Here is an 18,429-nt window from a genome sequence, read left to right as displayed (position 1 = left end):
GGGCTTCATTTACATTTACAGTGGGCGAGGCGAAAGCAGCAGCGGTACAATGCCCACGCGATGCTCTTTATTATGGAGCTTTCTGCCATCTATAGTGTATTCTTCGGCGCACTAGTTGGACAGCGTTGCGTCCGGGATGCGTCAACAGCTATAATATACACGTGGATCCCCTTAACAGCCACTATAGAATACACTATAGATGGCAGAAAGCTCCACAATAGAGAAGCATCGCGTGGGCATTGTACCGCTGCTGCTTTCGCCTCGCCCACTGTAAATTTAAATGAAGCCCGTGCCACCCTTGGCAACAGTACCTTGCCTAAGGTTGTCACTTTTGCGCCATTAAACCTGAATTAACTAACTAACCTTAGCAGCGTACAGTCTGCCCTTCCTGTTTTTTCTGCCTTTACCTGGTTGACGAATCCTTGACAAGGCCAGCTTCGTGACGTCATCAGCGGTGGATATAAAGGGCTCCCGGCAGCAATGCAGCTTCAGGAGACAAAGCGACAGCAGCAGCGGCAAAATGCTCACGCAATACTTCTTTATTGTGAAGGTACGCTACTTTCGCAACGCCTATTGTACCCGTTAAGATAACGATTAGTTTCTGCTGTTTACTTGCCTACGTACCATTGTTTCTGATATGTGCCCGTTTATGGTCAACTCGTGTACTGCGTGAGTTGTTTGTGCTTGAGCGGAGGCGTAGCGGTAAACCTCGACCCCAGGGGATCCAAGGGTAGATCAGGTGGAAATGGTTGCTCTAGCTCAGATTGCCTGCGTCTATTTATTATGAGACAAAAGCTGTGAAGTCAGCCTGAATCAGTGTTATGACCTGGTACCTGGGTTGTCGGAAGGGGAATGGTGTATGGTGTGAATGCAGGCGGTTGCGAGAATGACTTGGCATCATCGGATGGCGAACTTTCAGTTGCTGCTTTGTTTTCGCAAATACTCGCTGGTCAAAATAACCTAACCCAGGACATTGCTGAACTTCGTTCTTCTGTCAGTTTGGGATTCGAAGCTGTCGAGTCATGTCTCTCTGCTCTTGAGTCATCTAGCACTAAGTATATCTAAAAAAACGCAGGCAGCGCGCACTAGTGTTGCAAGGCTGGAGTAAACAGCAGAGCTGGTGATCGACCTAGCTTTTCTTGCAGGTTTTACTAGGCTTGCCTAAGTTTTGCTCGGAAATGCTAAGTACTTCTAGGCACGGTATTCCAAATTGGCTCACCGCCGACGTGCAGATTCTCGCTTGGCCGCGCGATGGGCTTCAAGACGAGCGGCTTCCTCTTCGGGTGTGCGGATCTTCTTTGGCCGTCCCATGTCAAAGCTACATGTACTCGCCACAGATTCAACGAGAGTTCTGGTGCCGTCTCGGCGGTTCCTAGCTTTATCTCCCCGGTGACGACACGGCCAAGCTGCGCCTCCACACTTGCCGGGGCATGGCAGGCCGAAAGCTGCCGAGCCGCCGCCAGATGTGCCTGCTGCAGTCACGGGCACCGCCCTCTAATAGAAAGATGTCACAGAATTGGTAGACGTTATACAGGAAGTTTCAGGCGCAAGTTGGAATCAGCTAGCGCAATACAGGGGTAATTGAAGATCAGAGGGAGAGGCCTTCGTCCTGCAGTGGACTAAATTAGGCTACTGCCTGTAGATGATACAGGCAGTAGCAACCCTATTACTTTGAATCTTCTTGATTTCCGCGAGAAAGCTCCTATTCTTCAAAACACATTTAAGCTGAAGGGCTCGGGTCTACTCATATGAAGACTTTTCAGATAACGTACGATCTTTTAGACGAAAGTTATGGGAGGCAATAGGAATTTTCACGTACAGTGCTTCGTCTGTGCGCAGAATATAAGACCACGTGTTTATCGATAACGTGCGCCACAACTGGGATGAGCGTACTAACACGATTGTGAAGTGTCATAGTCCTGACAGCAGGACGTCTCCTTCAGCTACGATTTCTAACCCTCGATGACGTCCCCATGGCTTCCCTGACAACCACCTCCGTATTTTAAATATTCTTGCACGAAGTTTGGTCAGCAAATTCCCTGACTACTTGTCATCAACTTTGTCCTACTTCCACACATCACTGGAATCGCGCAAACGTGGTTAAGTTAGTATATTTGCAAGGCTGAAGTATCGCTACTAGGTTTCATTGTTATAAGAACCGACTGAACTGAGGGTGAGGCGGTGACGTTGCTTTGTATTTGCGCTTTCACTTGAAGTTCTGTCTACTAGATGTCCCATCTCAGACTCGTTTCGGTGTGAAGTTTATTTTGAGTGGATGACTTTTATTGGTGGTGTCTATTACCGGCTACTTAGCTTGTCTGCGGACCCTTTGGTCTTCTTAAATGGATTCATGCAAGAAAGTGGGCCACATGCCCTAAATCTAACACGTTGGGGCAACTTTAGTGCTCCCGATATACACTGACCGTCGTTATCATTGGTAGGCCATGATTCTCGATTGCACAGAGAATGATAAAACTTTCATTGACCTCCGCTTGAAAGCAAATAGTTAGTGATATCGCAAGAGATATAGTGATTTAGATCTGAGGAGGTAGTCTGTAAGAGTTCACCTAGAGGACTGTCCATTTCGGCTGCCGCTGATTGGCTGCAGCTGCACGAGCGAGAAGGAGACTGACTGGGGGCACCTGTCTTCTCCTCACTCGTGCAGATGCAGCCAATCAGCGACAGCCGAAATGGACAGTTCACTAGGTGGGGTCTCACAGAATACCTCCCCCCCCCCTAATTTTTTAGCCCTCGGGTCTGTGATTATGGTTGGGAATGTATTCTTTTTGATGCTATATCCAATCGTATGGGGCTTTTGCATCCCTTTCTTGTCCTGTACCAAAAGCTCGATATGTTTAGACTATTTTTGCAATATAAGCGATGCTGATGATGTTGGTACATTTGATGCACTTAGCGCTTCTTTGAGTCAATATGAAGTGATTTGTCTTTCCGATGACGTCCATGCTTTGACCGAATTTTTCAGTGATCTTGTCAAAATGTGCAATATGCGCTCTGTCCTGTTAAAAGAAAGACAAATCTACAGCGGCCATGAATTACTCAGGAAGTTTTACGTTTTTCGTGCCGAGTTGGTCGCTTGCGGCGTGCTAAACGTGTTCGTGATACTGTTCGTACAGCTCAGTTTCTTGCTCTAAAGTAATGCTTCGAAACTTTTAAGTAAGCTTCTAAGTAAAACTAACGCAGCACATGATTTTTATTTCCAAGTCACACTTCCGGATTTGCTGAAACATAATCCACCAAGGTTCTGGAGTGCTGTGCTGCCTAAAGAATCTACCAATGATACTATGCAATAAATAACATAGTTACACACCATACTTGCATTATTGCTATGCATTTAACACTTACTTTTAATCTGTTTTACACCTGATAAGTTCGTTTCTTCCTTTTACTCAACAGAAACAAAGTTCTAATAAAGTTAATGTTTTGAAACCAGGCTTTGTAAAATTTGATTTTTAATCTAGATTCCACAATGAAAGGTAATCTCTACAATATAGACAATGCATTACTCACTAAATGGTCATAATGGACTAGTCGTTATTAAAGTAATACATTCTAGACATTTATTTCAACGTTTGCCGTCCATTCAGCCTGGAAATCAGCTAAAACTCTTTCACTGCACAAATCCGGGAACAAACTGTCTTTATTGAATTATACACCCCTCTCTCTTGCATGATTTATGTAAAATACTAGAACGCATAATATACAAACATGTGATCGAGTTCTAGAGACAAATATATGTTATTGATGATCAACATGGCTTACGCGATTTTAGCACCATTACCTAACTTAAGGAACTCATCTCATGATATCATCCAGGCTCTAGACATAGATGATCAAAATGACTCGATATTTATAGATTTACTGAAAGCATTTGACACTCTTACACACTCTATAAACTGCTGAAACAGCTGTACATTATACTCGACAGCCATGCATTAGTTAACTGGATTGTGTTCTCTCGCTAATCGGTCTCAATACGTACTCTTCAAATAGTTCCAATCCTCTGTTCCCAGTCTAACATCTGGCATGCCTCAAGGTCCGCCCGTTTCCATTTATATATATATATATATATATATATGATATATGATATATATAAAATGCGCATGTACACTGATGATCCTGTTCTGTGCCATACGATTAAAACTCCAAATGGTACCGACATGCTTAACATTCATTTGCATCGTTTCACACTCTTGGTGTGACACTTGGCATGCAATAACTTCCGAAAAAAACTGTTTCTATCTCATTTCTTTCGCTCTTTTCTATCTTCTTTCACCTGTTTTTTTACTGGTTTTCCTATCGAAAAAGTGTCGCAGTATAAATACCCTGGTCTTATATTCTCGAAACATTTGTCTTAGTCTCATCACATTGAACAGATGTGCAACCACGCTCTGGGAAAGCTTGAATTCTGGGCTTTCGCTGGCCAAAACCACGATTTGATTATGAGGAGGCCGTAGTGAAGGACTCCGGATTAATTTTACTACCAGAGAATCTTTACCGTACTCGAATGATCGGGACACAGGCATTTTTGAATTTCGCCTCCATCGAAATGCGTTCGCCGTGGCCGGGATTGTGTTGTCGATATCAGATTTCTTGGCTGGGTTCATAAAGGCCACATAACAATATCGGCAACATTAGGTCTTTTCAAAAGAAGGCTGTACGCTTCATTTAGAGTCGATACGACTGGTATTTTTACCTAGTTTTCATCTTCCACACTGCAGCTTGCTACTATTTCTTCCTGTCGTCACGCGAATCTTGACGCTTTTTTCATGTTCGGACTCTCCACGAGTTTCTCTACTTAGCAGCCACATCCCACCCACTAGATCTACATCCACCAGACACCACCAGAATTGAACACATCTCTTTTTCATCACCGCCTCAATGCGTTTAAATACAGCTTTAGCGAAGCTTTTAGCCTCTAGTTTTAGCCCTATAAAAGTTTTGTACCATTGCCCTGTTACGGAGAGTAAGTATGCTGAAAAACGTCACTAAGTAGAGAAAATAAACCTCAAACATGAAGGCGGAACCCTCTAAGTTTTACAATTTTATGTTGTTGGCAACAGCCTTTACCTTATATATCCTTTTTTTTCCTACAGGCTAAGCTCAACATAGCAATACATACCTAAAGTAATTAGATGCACGGCGTCCGAGGAAAAAAAACCAACGGCACGATTTTTTTCCTGTGATGCTGTGCATCTAATTCAGTTGAAGTAGCATGCACTAACCAGCCAGCCCAACAACAAGTCATAGTGTTCCACGCTATCTTCCGATGTGTCATCATCATCCGCCTATTATGTCCACTGCAGGACGAATGCTTCTCCTGCGATCTCCAGTTACCCCCCGTTGCGCTAGCGGATTCAAATTTCTACCTGCTAATTTCCTAAATTCATCACCCCACCTAGTTTTCTGCCGTCCTCAACTGCGCTTCCCTTCACTTCGCACCCATTCTGTAAATCTAATAGTCCATCGGTTATCTACCCTACGCCTTACATGGCCTACCAACTCCATTTTTTTCTTAATGTCAATTAGAATATCGGCTATCCCCGTTTTCTCAATTATCCACACCGCACTCTTTATGTTTCTTAACGTTACGCCAAGATATTTCGTTCCATCACTGGCTTTTTGTGCAGTCCTTAAGTCGCTCTCAAGCTTCTTTCTTAGCTTCCAAGTTTCTGCCCCATATGTTAGCACCGGTAGAATGCAGTGATTGTACACTTTTCTTTGCAACGGCAGTGGTAAGCTCCCAGTTAGGATTTGGCAATGCCTGCCGTTTGCACTGTAACCCAATTTTATTCTTCTGTAAATTTCTGTCTCTTGAACAGGGTCCCCTGTGAGTAATCGACCTAGATAAACGTACTCTTTACAGACTCTAGAGGCGACTGGTGATTATGATTCTTGTCCTCTTGCCAGGTTATTGAACATTGTCTTTGTCTTCTGCATATTAATCTTCCACCCCACTCTTCTACTCTCTCGGTTGAGGTCCTCAATCATTTGTTGTATTCATCCCATTGTTGCTGAATAGGACAATGTCATCTGCAAACGGAAGGTTGCTGAGATGTTCGCCATTGATCCTCACTCCTAAGGCTTCCCAGTCTAAGAGCTTGAATACTTCTACTAAGCTGCAGTGAATAGCATTGGAGAAATTTGTCTCCTTCCTGAGCTCTTTCTTGATCGGTAACTTTCTACTTTTCTTGTGGAGAATCAAGGTAGCTCTGGAATCTTTGTAGATATTTTCCAAGATATTCAGCTATGCTTCCTGTACCCTTGATTACGCAGTGCCTCTGTGACTGCTGGTAGCTCCACTAAATCGAATGCCTTTTCATATTCTTCCGACATAATCTTCCGACTTTCGAAATTTACGTCGTGATTTTCCGACTTTTACTTCAGTATACCGGAAAGCCCGCAATAAGTTCCGGGGAATCCCGCAGGTGGGGAAATGTTCATGAAAGGAAAACAATGTCATTAACTATAATGTAGCATGAAGCTACATAGGAAACGCATGCGGCCTTCTGCTGAGATTTCACGCGAGAAAGCTCCCCACAAAGTTGTGCCGGCAGGCTTCCCCAATTTCTAAGTGCGCGTGCTGCCCTGATAGACCACAGGCCCGGAATATCCCAGTGTTACGTCGACAACTTACAAAGCGAGATCACAAATGCAACGGTGTGGTTCGCCTTAAGCTCTACAGCACCATCACAGTATGGCCAAGTGCGGTTTCAGAAGGCCGGCTGCTCTTCTACAGCCGGCAGTCCTCCACTGCTCTAGGGCGGCGGATTCCGGATTTGCTCGCCATGGCACATCTCGCTGCACAGGCAATGCAAGAGGGCGTTGGTAGCCTGCGGTTAACTTTCCGGGTGCCATGTGAAGAAACAGTTTCCTCTCTCTGCCCCTAAGTGCTGCCACGGGCATCCGACTCCGGACAGACAGCATTAGCCGGGGAGCCATCCAAAGCCACCCGCATATTGGCCGTAGCACACACTGTGAAGGAATAGAACGCTATCATCCAGAGGACGCTGCTCTACCCTGGCTGGATTACACGTACACGCAATGGAGCTCACGGTTTAGGCACCCTGGACCATAAACATATGCCTGACTCTTCCCAGGACCAGCTTACGAGACAGGACTACCCCGTTGCGGCTTCCAACTAGCGGGAGCGCGCAACCGACCCCAGACCTAACAGCACGCCATGAAACTCTCTAACAAGAAACGCCACGCTATACCGAGGCCTCTAAAGCAGTTGCATTACAGGGTCCTACCAAGATGGTACGGTGACCGCCCCGGCAGGCATTGGTCACGAGTTTCAATTCATCCACGAAGCAGGACGAATTTTCCGCAACTGCGAAGCTTGTTCAGAGAAATGCGTATGGCTTTCCTTTGTAGCTTCATCATAAATACGGTATAGAGGAAAAAATTGTCACAGTTTCAACTGAAAGGCGAAGCATCAATGGCGATAGCAAATTTGTAGAGAGCTATACGGAGTAATGATAGCAGCTTTATCAGCTGTATAAACTTGGACATATGCAGCAGCACCGGCAACGCGCAGAACTGTTGTCGACGCCGTCGGCGTTTTGCCCGCGTTCGCACAAAATGCGTGCGGCGTTGGTGACTGTTGCCGGAGTCTCTGATATAAATAGGCACTTGGTGCCGCAGCTAAACGTCGCTCTCTTCCCTCCCCCTCCCCCCTCCCCCCCCCGCCGCCTTTCGTGCGTCGGAAGAAGGCGCGTTTGCTCTACCACAGCCTCCTATATAATTATAGGAGGCTATGGCTCTACATATATGGTGATTGTAAAGGAGGAAAGAACGCCTACTTCTGCAGCCCTTAAGGGACGGCGCAGAACGCGCGTTTGTTCTCCGCCGTGGGTTCACTCCCCGTGAAAGCGCGCGTCCCTCGCGCCCTTTCACTCGCACATACAGCGTTCGGCGGAGCGCGGCGACGATTTCATCTCCATTCGTCATACAGAACCTCACGGCGACGGCGACGGCGACGCCGACGGCAGAAATCTGCTTTGGAGTGTCCATATAATTGCTATCGCAATAAAACGTTTTATTGCGATAGCAATTATATGGACACTCAAAAGCAGATTTCTGCCGTCGGCGTCGCCGTCGCCGTCGGCGTCGCCGTCGCCGTCGCCGTGAGGTTCCGTATGACGTCAATGGAGATGAAATCGTGGCCGCGCGCCGCCGAACGCTGTAGGTGCGAGTGAAAGGGCGCGAGGGACGCGCTCTTTCACGGGGAGTGAACGCACGGCGGAGAACAAACGCGCGTTCTGCGCCGTGCTTCCTTAAGGCTGCAGAAGTAGGCGTCTCTTTCCTCCTTTACAATCACCATATATAGAGCAAACGCGCCTTCTTCCGATGCGCGAGAGGCCGTGGGGGAGGGGGGGAAGGGGAGGGAAGGGAGGCGACGTTTAGCTGCGGCACCGAGTGCCTATTTATATCAAGGCTCCGGCAACAGTCACCAACGCCGCACGCATTTTGAGCGAACGCGGGCAAAATGCCGACGGCGTCGACAACAGTTCGGCGCGTTGCCGGTGCTGCTGCATGTCCAAGTTTATACAGCTGATAAAGCTAATATCATTACTCCGTATATCTCTCTACAAATTTGCTATCGCAATTGATGCTTCACCTTCAGGTGAAACTGCGACAACTTTTTTTGTGAACATTCCTTTTATTTGCGGAATTCTGCAGAACTAATTCGTCATACGCAGTGTCCCCGTGTGTTGAGCTGTTCGCCCTCGTGCTGCACTCTGTAACCTCTAAGTCACCTCAGATGGTAGAGCGACCGCATGGTCCCGGGTTCCAATAACCTAACAGGATGAATGTTTTGCTCTACTGCGAAGTTATTTACGAGAAACTCATATCAGTTTCCTTTCTAGCTTCCTGGTACATTTGGGTGGACTTAAATTTTTGATTGCATGCTGGAAATTTATGAGCACTGTTATCTCCGCTCACGAAGAAAAAAAACGTTTTCCACCCACCAAATTTTCCGCAGGCGGTAGAAGCTTGCATCGGGTAACGTGCGCATTGGTAGAAAAGTTTTGCTGAACTTTCCTCGAAGACGGGCATTTGCTTGATAATGCAGTACAATTATGCTGTTCAATACAGGAATCCGTAGATTTACCTAGACATTAATTAAAAATGCTTTTATTGAATGCTTAGATGTTCCTTCACGCATGGAGGCTTCCAGAAATGCACTGTGTGCGTAAACCCCTCTCTCTCCGTCTACTTTTGCAATGATGTGCGCATTAAGAATGCATTATTCATTGAGGCCACCAGTACTGTAATGTGGTGTTAAAACGCCTATATTACTGACTCTGTGCTGTATAGACGCCGCAGTTATCTTATCCCTCGTGAATAGGCGATGTGCAAAAGTAAGAACAAAAAGCAAATTATTGTTTACTTTTTACTGCAAAGCATTGTTCGAGACTTCAGTATTGTTTGTAAGTGACATCAGAAAGGATAATATTTGACTTTGCGCCGAAATGATAATAGTCTCATACCGGCACAATTTTCTCGTAACTAAGGGAGTGGCCCCGTGTCGCGCTGATTTTCTTGAAGCTACCTTAGTGCACATAATATATATATATATATATAATATATATATATATCATAAGAAGCCAACAAACAACGACACCAAGGACAACATAGGAGAAATTCTAACGGTTTGTGAGTGGTGGTGCTGGCTAACACTCCCAGAGTTCTAGTTGTACGAATAATACCCCAGAAAGTGCACGGGAAAACGGCGCCGCCTGTAGCTCAATGGTGAGAGCATGGGACGCGTAATGCGAAGACGTGGGTTCGTTCCCCACCTGTGGCTGTTTGTTTTTGTTATTATTTTCATTAATTTATCATTTATTTAATTCAATTAGTAAGTAAAAGTGATTTCCCCTATGTTGTCCTTGGTGTCATTGTTGTTGGCTTCTCATGATGGACAAATAAAGTTTATTCCTATCCTATCCTCATGATATGATTAATAAAAATCGAGAACCTCGGTTCCATTTTTCTCATTTAAATAAATACTGCCGAAATCGTGCTAAAGGGTACATATTGATGAAGTATATAGCATATCGTTTCTCATTGATAATTAGTGTATTTTTATCCTATAAATGTTTCGTGCACTGTCATCAGGCCTTGCGTACAAATTCTTGGAAGCTGCTCGACTGCCTGTATTAGAATGACCGCCATTTCAAATAGCATCCGATCTTACTACTAGACAGATCTTCCACAGACCTCAGGACTTCATCAGAATGTTTTTATGTTGTGTTTTATATTTTTTATAAATACGTGTGCGTGGCTGCTGCATCATTTTTTCTTCCCGATACTGCATATAATGCGGAATAACATTCTTGTGTGACTTTTATTGCACCGTCCCGATAGCCGATGACTTGCTTGTTTGTTTTTGAAAGCATACAAGTTGCAGCAATGCCTACCTTTTGTTCTGATTTTATGGTTTCGGAGCCCTTTGCTCGGCTCATTATTTCATTTGTTATAAATCACATATATAAACGGGATAATAAGTTTCGAAATTTCACGCAATTTGACCTTAATTCTTGGATTCACGGCGTCGATATGCGGTCATTTTATCCTGAAGTTCTTGTGGTATAGCGCATCATTCCCATGTTTTCCCCTGTTTTGCAAAAATCCGAGGACACCTAAGCACATATTCTTATGAGTTGTGAATGCGAAAGCATTATTGTCCAATTGAACGCCGCCGAGCTGTCTTCCGAGTATCGCGCTGCGAGTAATCTTTTCCAGTTTTACGCTAAGGGCCCCGTATCGCTAAAAATCTGGCATCGGCGTCGGTGTCGGCGTCGCCGTAAGCATCGGCGTCTGGCGGAAATAATTATGCCGAACCACATTCTCCTGAACCACCCCGACCGGGCGGGTCCCTTGCGTGGCGCAAGGCGTTAGTGAACAAAAATTGAATTTCTCAAGTTAAAATTCCTCAGAAAAAATAAAAAGTGGGACTCAACAGCAACCATAGACGGGATAGCGTTGGATTGTATTTTGAATATACGTGAGAAAATCCTGATAAGCACCCAGGGATCTTTGAATGCTATCGCGTTCCACTCTTAAGGCGAAGCTAAAGCGTCCTCCAATTCTAATGTTGTTTCGCTGCATTGTGTTGTAGGCAACATTGAGGTGAATGTTGAAAACCGAGCCTTTCTAAATTTGATCGGGCCCCATGTCGCAGAAAATAAGGTGTCGGTGTCGGCGTCAAAGGCGTCCAATAACGCTATCGCGTCCCACTCTTAAAGGCGAAGCTTAAGCGTATATACTCAAAGTTTGTTGGTGGGGTATGTTATCAAGTTTTGCGAATAAATTGGTGCGTTATATTTCTTTGTTTCACATTTTCTACGTTAGCTTGTTGCCTGTAGACCTGAATCATTGAACGATATTGCTGAGAAATCAGGCATGCCGTATACCACCGACGTCCTGCTCGACGAGAGACCATGGAAGCAGCAGCAGCTAAGCCCACTGGGGTGAGAGAGAGACAGAGATACGGACCGCGCGACGGCTTCCAAGAGCGAGACGGAGACACCCGCACGCGCGCGTCACGCGACTGCCTCAAACCCGTCTCCGTCTCGCCCAGACGCGTCGCGTCGCCGTATCGGCTCCGTCGAGGCGCGCTGGTGACGTGGTGTCGCGGTGACGCCCTCTCTCCTCACGCAACACCTGGCGCGCCAGCGGAGCAACAGGTGTTCCTATCCGCCAGCTCTGCTCCATCGAGGCGCGCTTGTCACGTGGCGTCGAGGCCAATGGGAATTTAGGTGCCGTTTCGCTGCTACAGACGCCAGCTTTTTCACTCAGTTGGCCATTTCATGCTTTCGTCTCAACGCCTCTCAATTCAGATGTGGGCTCCGAGATGATGTTCAATGTTTTTTGTGTTGTTACCTCTATGCTCTAGGAAACCCACAGTTGTAAATCCTCGTATGCATTTTCGAGCGTTAGCCTGAATTCGCCATTTGTTTGCCTGACTGCTACTAGATGGCCTACACATTTTAATACTGCACCTCGTCATTTATATAGATTTGGGACCACCATGGGTCTTACTTACATTTGATCACTACCCTATATCCTACGAAATACCTCTACCTACTGAAAATGCTAGCGTTGGCCCACCGTTTGTACTTTATTTTGCTTTTTGTTCCTTGGTATGCGGCTTTTCCATGTCCACTTTCCCATGCGGAGTTTTGCGACAAATTTATAGATTGTTGCATTTGCTTATTGGTCGCGAACGTTTCCAGCATAACATCTTCGCTGCCAATAAAGTCCATGCCCTACTGATTTCCCAGTTTTAGTTATCCATATTATCTTTTCACCCCCTTCGCACTGAAGTCACCCGCAACATGACTATCATCATGAAACTTGTCTACTGGACGTTGGTGAATACGCCTCTGCTTCCTTTAATTTATATATTCTATTTAGTAGGGGCGTGAGATATTTCATGCTTTCAAATAACGAACGGTCTTTCGTCCTATTCAATTCAGTCTTCGCATCGAATAGTCACTGATTGTAAATACTAATTGAAGTGTGTAAAGCTATGTTGGACGTACGCGCGAACGATTCAATTTTCTGCCCTAACGATAAGGCGGAATGGCGGATATTTCAGGAGAATGCGCTTCCGCAACCACGTTCCGCAAAGGTTCGTACTGCATTCAGAATACCGTGGGTAAAATACGTACAGCGCTGCTCATCCTACGCGCATACTTCCAGTCATCGAGTGTGATAGCTAGAAACCGTCAAACAGGAGGGAAAAATACGCACCGTAGTGCATTTCGACGTCAATCCCGGCTAGCGAGGCGGAAGTCTTGCTATTCTAACGAAAGAGATGTTTAGAAGCGGCTCTAGGCGTTAAATGCGCTATCGGATAAGAAGATAGCGTACAATGCTCGTAAAGCGCACAAGAATTGGCTGTGCAAACACCGAAGAGAAGAAAATAATGCAAAAAATAACTACCAATTTCGAGGCAGTGGTTAATATGACCCTTGGAAAGCCACTAAGCAAAACATACAGAACATTTTCAGGAAACGAGGCAACTGGAGAGTAAATGTAAGACAACGTGAAAGTGAAGAGGTATGGGAGATTCTTCCCACTTAAGTGCAGATGCAGCGCACATCCTGTAATCTATCGCCTTCAGTCACGAATTATGATCGACTGTCAATACCTGTGTGAAACTTAAGCAGTGTTATGCAGGCTACTTGAGACTTCACTGAAAGCAAATCAAGGTGGTAGGACGACTCTGTGCATTTTTGATGAGTCATAATTATAGAGTAACTAAATATTTGAATATTGAAAAGTCAGTCGTGCTGCGCTTCTTCAAAAAAATGATTCAACCACCCGCTCCAATCCCATGCACAAGTTATTTATTTCCCGCAAGGATTTCCAGAAAGAAAAAAAATATTTCGAGGTTGCTACCGACATGCCCCAGGTCAAACGTCCCGTAAAACATGGTAGTGCCTTCACCAAAGCAGTACTCTGTAACGATACGTGTCACTCACAAGTAAAATGGAAGTAATTTAGGTTAGCAGGATGTTCAATTTACCCTAAGCCTAATCTTTGGGCTCTATTCATTGCTACCACGGCACCTGCAGAAATGGCAAAAATAGGTCGCGTCCACAAATGTGGACGCCGTGACTGAAAGGACTATAAGAAGCGAAGGTTTCGTGAAGCGCTTAATGAAATTATTTAACTTTTTTTACTGTCTGCGTCTCTGGTGGAAAGGAAAGTGGCGCGTGCGCATATGCTCTCGCGTGCCTGTGCTAAGCAATGTGACATGCGCGCTGATCATCTCAAATAGTTGTTGGCGTTAGCATGATAGAAGTATCCTTGAGATATTTCTATCGAAAGTCGGTTACTTCTATAAAGGTTAATGCGTCGGGCTGCAGTGCTAGGGGGCAGAGTATCGATCCCCCAGTCGCGCACGTGGTTCAACGCTTTTATAATGTCTCAGCTTTTCGGTAAAACAGCAGCAGCAGCAGCAGCAGCAGCGCAGCAGCAGCAGCAGCAGCAGCAGAAGCAGCAGCAGCAGCAGCAGCAGCAGCAGCAGCAGCAGCAGCCAGCCGTAATGGTCGGGAAAGTCCGAGACAGTTCGAAAAGAAAGCTTTAGAGCTGTTTATCTCCTCCAACGTTTCTTGCAGCGCCGCCATTAGGTGCCTGCGCGGCAAATTAACAAATGACCCACGTGATCCAGGCGACCATGGTTTATACTGATTCCGTGATCGCTTTAATTTCCATTAGACCGTCTCTTAGGATCAGCCCAACTTACTATTCCTTTATATCCCGGCGCGGCTCGCCCTACTTGACAAAAAACCGACCGAGCAGAGAGTAACCGACATGCTGGAAAGAAGGCATAGAAAGCTTTGATATAATAAGGTGATTATAGGCTTGAAAGCGCATATCCGTCGCACTGATGATACTCAGGTAACATTTGTTGTTTAACTCAGCATATTTCCTTGGAGAACACATTCGGTTGCCAGCACACCTGTAGCTGTAGTACAGACGGGGCTATCCTAAGCCAATTTGTTACATGATTGCTGTCCTCTGTGTGTGCTTTTCGGCAGAAAAGCAGCCGCAGCAGCCGCGGTCATCAAAGTTCGGAGGGATTGGCCTAGAAAGCGTCTAATAAATACTCAAAGAAACTTTCAAAACAATAATGCTCCGGTTTAACGTTGGTAGGTCTGTTTCCGCTGGTGGCCAGTCTGCATGTGCAGATATTCATATCCTACGCTGCGGAGCAGGCCTCACAGTAACCTCGGTTATGTGCTTCACCTCCTCTGGTCGAAGCGTATTTTACCAACGTACTGTTTTCTTTACAGCCACGCAGGCCTGAATTCTACCACACTTTGGCATTTCTGGTGATGATCATTCTTTCTAGCACAATCTTAAGTAAGTACACGCTCTGTCTTGTATATTTGTACAGATATCAGAACGTCAAATATTTCGACGTTAAATTTCAGCCAAATTTTGCTGTCGTGCGCGACGCTTGGAGCTCGCAATTGGAGCGTGAAGTCACCGTTTTCTGAAACGCTCTCTTTCGGGACGTTTTATTTCAAAATACCAGATTTCCATACGCGGCTTTAATGGGCCAATAGATGACATTAATCAAGAAGGCTGTTTGGATCACTGTACTTCTTGCGTTACTGTACATATTTATCGACGCAGTTTATTGAACAGGCTGAAGTAAGCGAAAATCTCCTTTGGAATTTCGATAATAATGACGTACTTCCAGAAGAAGCCGACTATCGTTTTTTCATGCTCTGCAGTGGCCACACGCATAGGAATTAAACTTTGGACGCCCTGCTTATGGGAGTCATATAGCCGTCGGGTCTCGGTAATTTTGACTTGTTTTGAGCACTCAACTAGCCTCCAACGAAGTGAAACTTAAGGTCAACCAACGCGCACACTTGCCAGCGCGCGCTCACTCCTGGCCTCGCCTAGTTAGACGCCTTGACAGACTTCGCTTCGTAATGAGTTATTGATAGCGCTTTGAAATGCGTAATTTAGATGTTGGGGCTATCCGTCGGCCGAGTTGGTGCAGAACAAAGACGGTACGCACTACGTAACACGGCTAAGCTGGAGCATACGAAAGCGATCGCGCACTCAAGCCATATCGTGCGCAAAGCAAACTCTACATACGCAGTACAGTTGCATGTAGCTGCGGTGTACTAGATAGCGTAGATACCGCGGCCGCCGCGGGTACGGCGACGAGTCCATTGCCTTTGCGCACTGCGGCTTGCTGTGGACGACCCGTTAAGCGCATCGTAAGCGCCAAATCGGAAGTTGTGGCGTGAACGTCAACAATTAAATTTAAATTTGAACAGTGCGCCACGAAGACGTTCATAGCCGGGACGTTGTGCAAACGCCCCGCTCCGCCGTAGCCCTCGCAGTGCAATACATTGAAGAAGCAGCGCGAACACCGCGTCCGTGGTTTTTGATTGCCAATAACTCCGGTTCTGCTGAATGCATTGAAGCACTTTTTGCGGCAAAATATTTTGAAATAGACTATTTAAACTTCAAATGCATTTCGCGACTTCGATAAAATGTTGTTCCGGGCCCCTTTATTTCGCGGTGAATGCGAAATATACATACATAAAATATTAACACTGCTGCCTAAACAGCGCGAAGGAGTGGTCAAAATAACGGTGCTGTCCTTCGCGCTGTTGACACTTGGTATGTACCAACTATAGTAGTCCATGTCAATGCTCGAGTTCAGTATACTAATATTGCTTGCGAGGGCCTGGAAATTTTTGATGCTATGTTTATTGAAAGACCATAACGGTTACTTCGGTAGTGATTCTGCTGACCTCAGGACGAATTTGCGCTCCCGTATGAATTACAACCAAACAGTCACAGCAATTGCAATAATCATTCAAGAATTCGGGCAAACGCACCCTAAAAGAACATGACAAGAGAAGTCGGTAGAATTTCGAATGGAGTTGCTGTGCATATATAGCGGCCATCAAGATGAGAAGAAGTCGACAGGCTACGTACCCTGATTGTAGCTTCCTCACCCCTGCTTTGTGCTAGTTGCTGCTAAAATTAGGTCAGCCACACAATCGCGAAAGGTGACGCAGAGCGCCCGTCAAATCGGCAGTACAACAGCATTCGTGTTGCAAGGTTGAGGGGAAGTTAGATGTGTGAAAGGTCACCGGAGGAGAAGAAATGAATAGGGTGACAGCATCGCACAGCCGATCTGTGAAACTGTGTGCGGGGGTGCTATAAAGTAAGCTATTCCATACTGTTTCTATTTCATTTCTGTAATCAACCTACCCGATTGGTCAGAAATATTTCCGGCCATGCCCACTTCGCCTGCCTTCACGCGACATCATAAAAACCGCGAAAACTGCTCATCTGATAAGACGTGTGCACACTGATTATGTTAATTATATCGCACAAAAGAAAAAAAATATTTATTGTGCCACTTTTCACAATTAGCCCTGCGCTATTGGTCAAATTTCTCGTTGTGCGTCCACTTCGCCTTTCTGTCGCTTTAGTCACATCGCCGCGAGAACTCACCACGATAAGTGACGTGTACGCATTAAATGCATTTATATGCCAAACAAACTGAACTTTTTCAGGAATACCTGGAGATTGCCCCGTTCACTCTTTCATCCTTCGCTGTGCTCGTTCGCTCGGTCACGCGACGCCGACGCGCGCCGCAGGACGGGCGCCTAAGTGCTACGCTCCAATAAAAAATTCGTTTACTGCAGTCACGCTATTCTAAGTATGATTTCTAATACAAACAACTTCATCAACATTTGTTGACTGGTTTACCAAGAAAAAAAATATTCCTTCATTCACATGTATTAGGTGGCAGCCCTCTAAGATAAAGCTTCCTCTTCAGGACACATTGTAGAGCATTTTCCAGCTAACCCATTTTTTATTACAAGAGGTAAGCGCATAAACCGCATTGGACGCAGTGATGATGGAAAAAAAAACCTTCTTAGCAAACATTAGCTTAGAGCACAAAACTCGTGACATGTAGTTTATAGCCATTCTTCTTGAATGGTCTAAAATAATAATTGTAGAACCATGGCCGAACAGGCTTAATAAAAGTAGAATGGTCGATTCAATGCGTCAACTCTTAATAAACTCAAGATGGTCGACTATTTCAAATGTTCACTTTTTTTTTTGTTTATGGTCGTACAATTTTGATGTCGCGGATGGTTATCTCTGCGTAAAGGAAGGGCCCGTTCATTGATATAATGACACAAAGTTCAACTTGCATCCCATGTGCCCAAAAATGCTTTAGTCACACGCCATTGTAATTCATACTGCACTTTCTTGGCTACCCATTGCAGGGATTTCCTCGTGTACTATTGACTGCTTAAGCGAGGACAAGCCAAAAGCAATATGCTTACAAGGCGCCCCCGGCCAAAAATGCAACTGCACATGCGGTAAGTTTTATATCTGTGAGTAGAAAATGCAAAAAAAAAAGGTGTCCTGCTAAAAGCAAAAAAAAAAGCGTTCTTCTCATCTTTGAACTGATTATGGCGACAACCAGCCTCTTTTCTTTTTCTTTTTGTTGCACCACAGATTATACACGAACTTCATCCACTTTGAATGTGTCCACAAAAAGCGGTAGCTGTTACAGAAAATAAGCGAGAAATTGGGCATGTGACGCACCCGCCAGACTATCCATAGTGGGACTCTGGCACCAGATAATTATGCGTGTGGTCGGGGCCGAATGGCTGCAGTATTGGCAGTTGTGTGCAGAAGAGAAAATTATGACGGCAGAACTTAGCTCACGATAACTGTCAATGGTAATACGATCAGCATTTAAGCAATGTAGCGACACATCCTATTGCCGAAGTCTATTTAAACAGTAGTGGTCATTCAGAGACTTCCGCTGCTTCGGCTACATTGCGATACACACTGTCTTCGCTATGGTCCACTTGCTATGACACTCGC

At 45.4% G+C, this 18,429-nt stretch overlaps 1 protein-coding gene across 1 annotated transcript in view; it reads left to right on the top strand.

The window, feature by feature from the left end:
• Window positions 1-217: 217 nt before the first annotated feature.
• The window catches only part of LOC125941710 (uncharacterized), a gene marked incomplete at its 3' end in the record, with an annotated part of 35,379 nt that continues 17,167 nt past the window's right edge, over window positions 218-18,429 (top strand). The window contains exons 1-3 of the mRNA XM_049659523.1: window positions 218-550; window positions 14,835-14,904; window positions 17,820-17,915. Of these exons, the coding sequence (XP_049515480.1) occupies window positions 521-550; window positions 14,835-14,904; window positions 17,820-17,915 (196 nt within the window). The remainder of the gene's footprint in view (window positions 551-14,834; window positions 14,905-17,819; window positions 17,916-18,429) is intronic.

Source organism: Dermacentor silvarum, unplaced genomic scaffold (assembly GCF_013339745.2).
Source record: "Dermacentor silvarum isolate Dsil-2018 unplaced genomic scaffold, BIME_Dsil_1.4 Seq12079, whole genome shotgun sequence".
Lineage (NCBI taxonomy): Eukaryota > Metazoa > Arthropoda > Arachnida > Ixodida > Ixodidae > Dermacentor > Dermacentor silvarum.
This window is presented reverse-complemented; position numbering and strand designations above follow the sequence as displayed.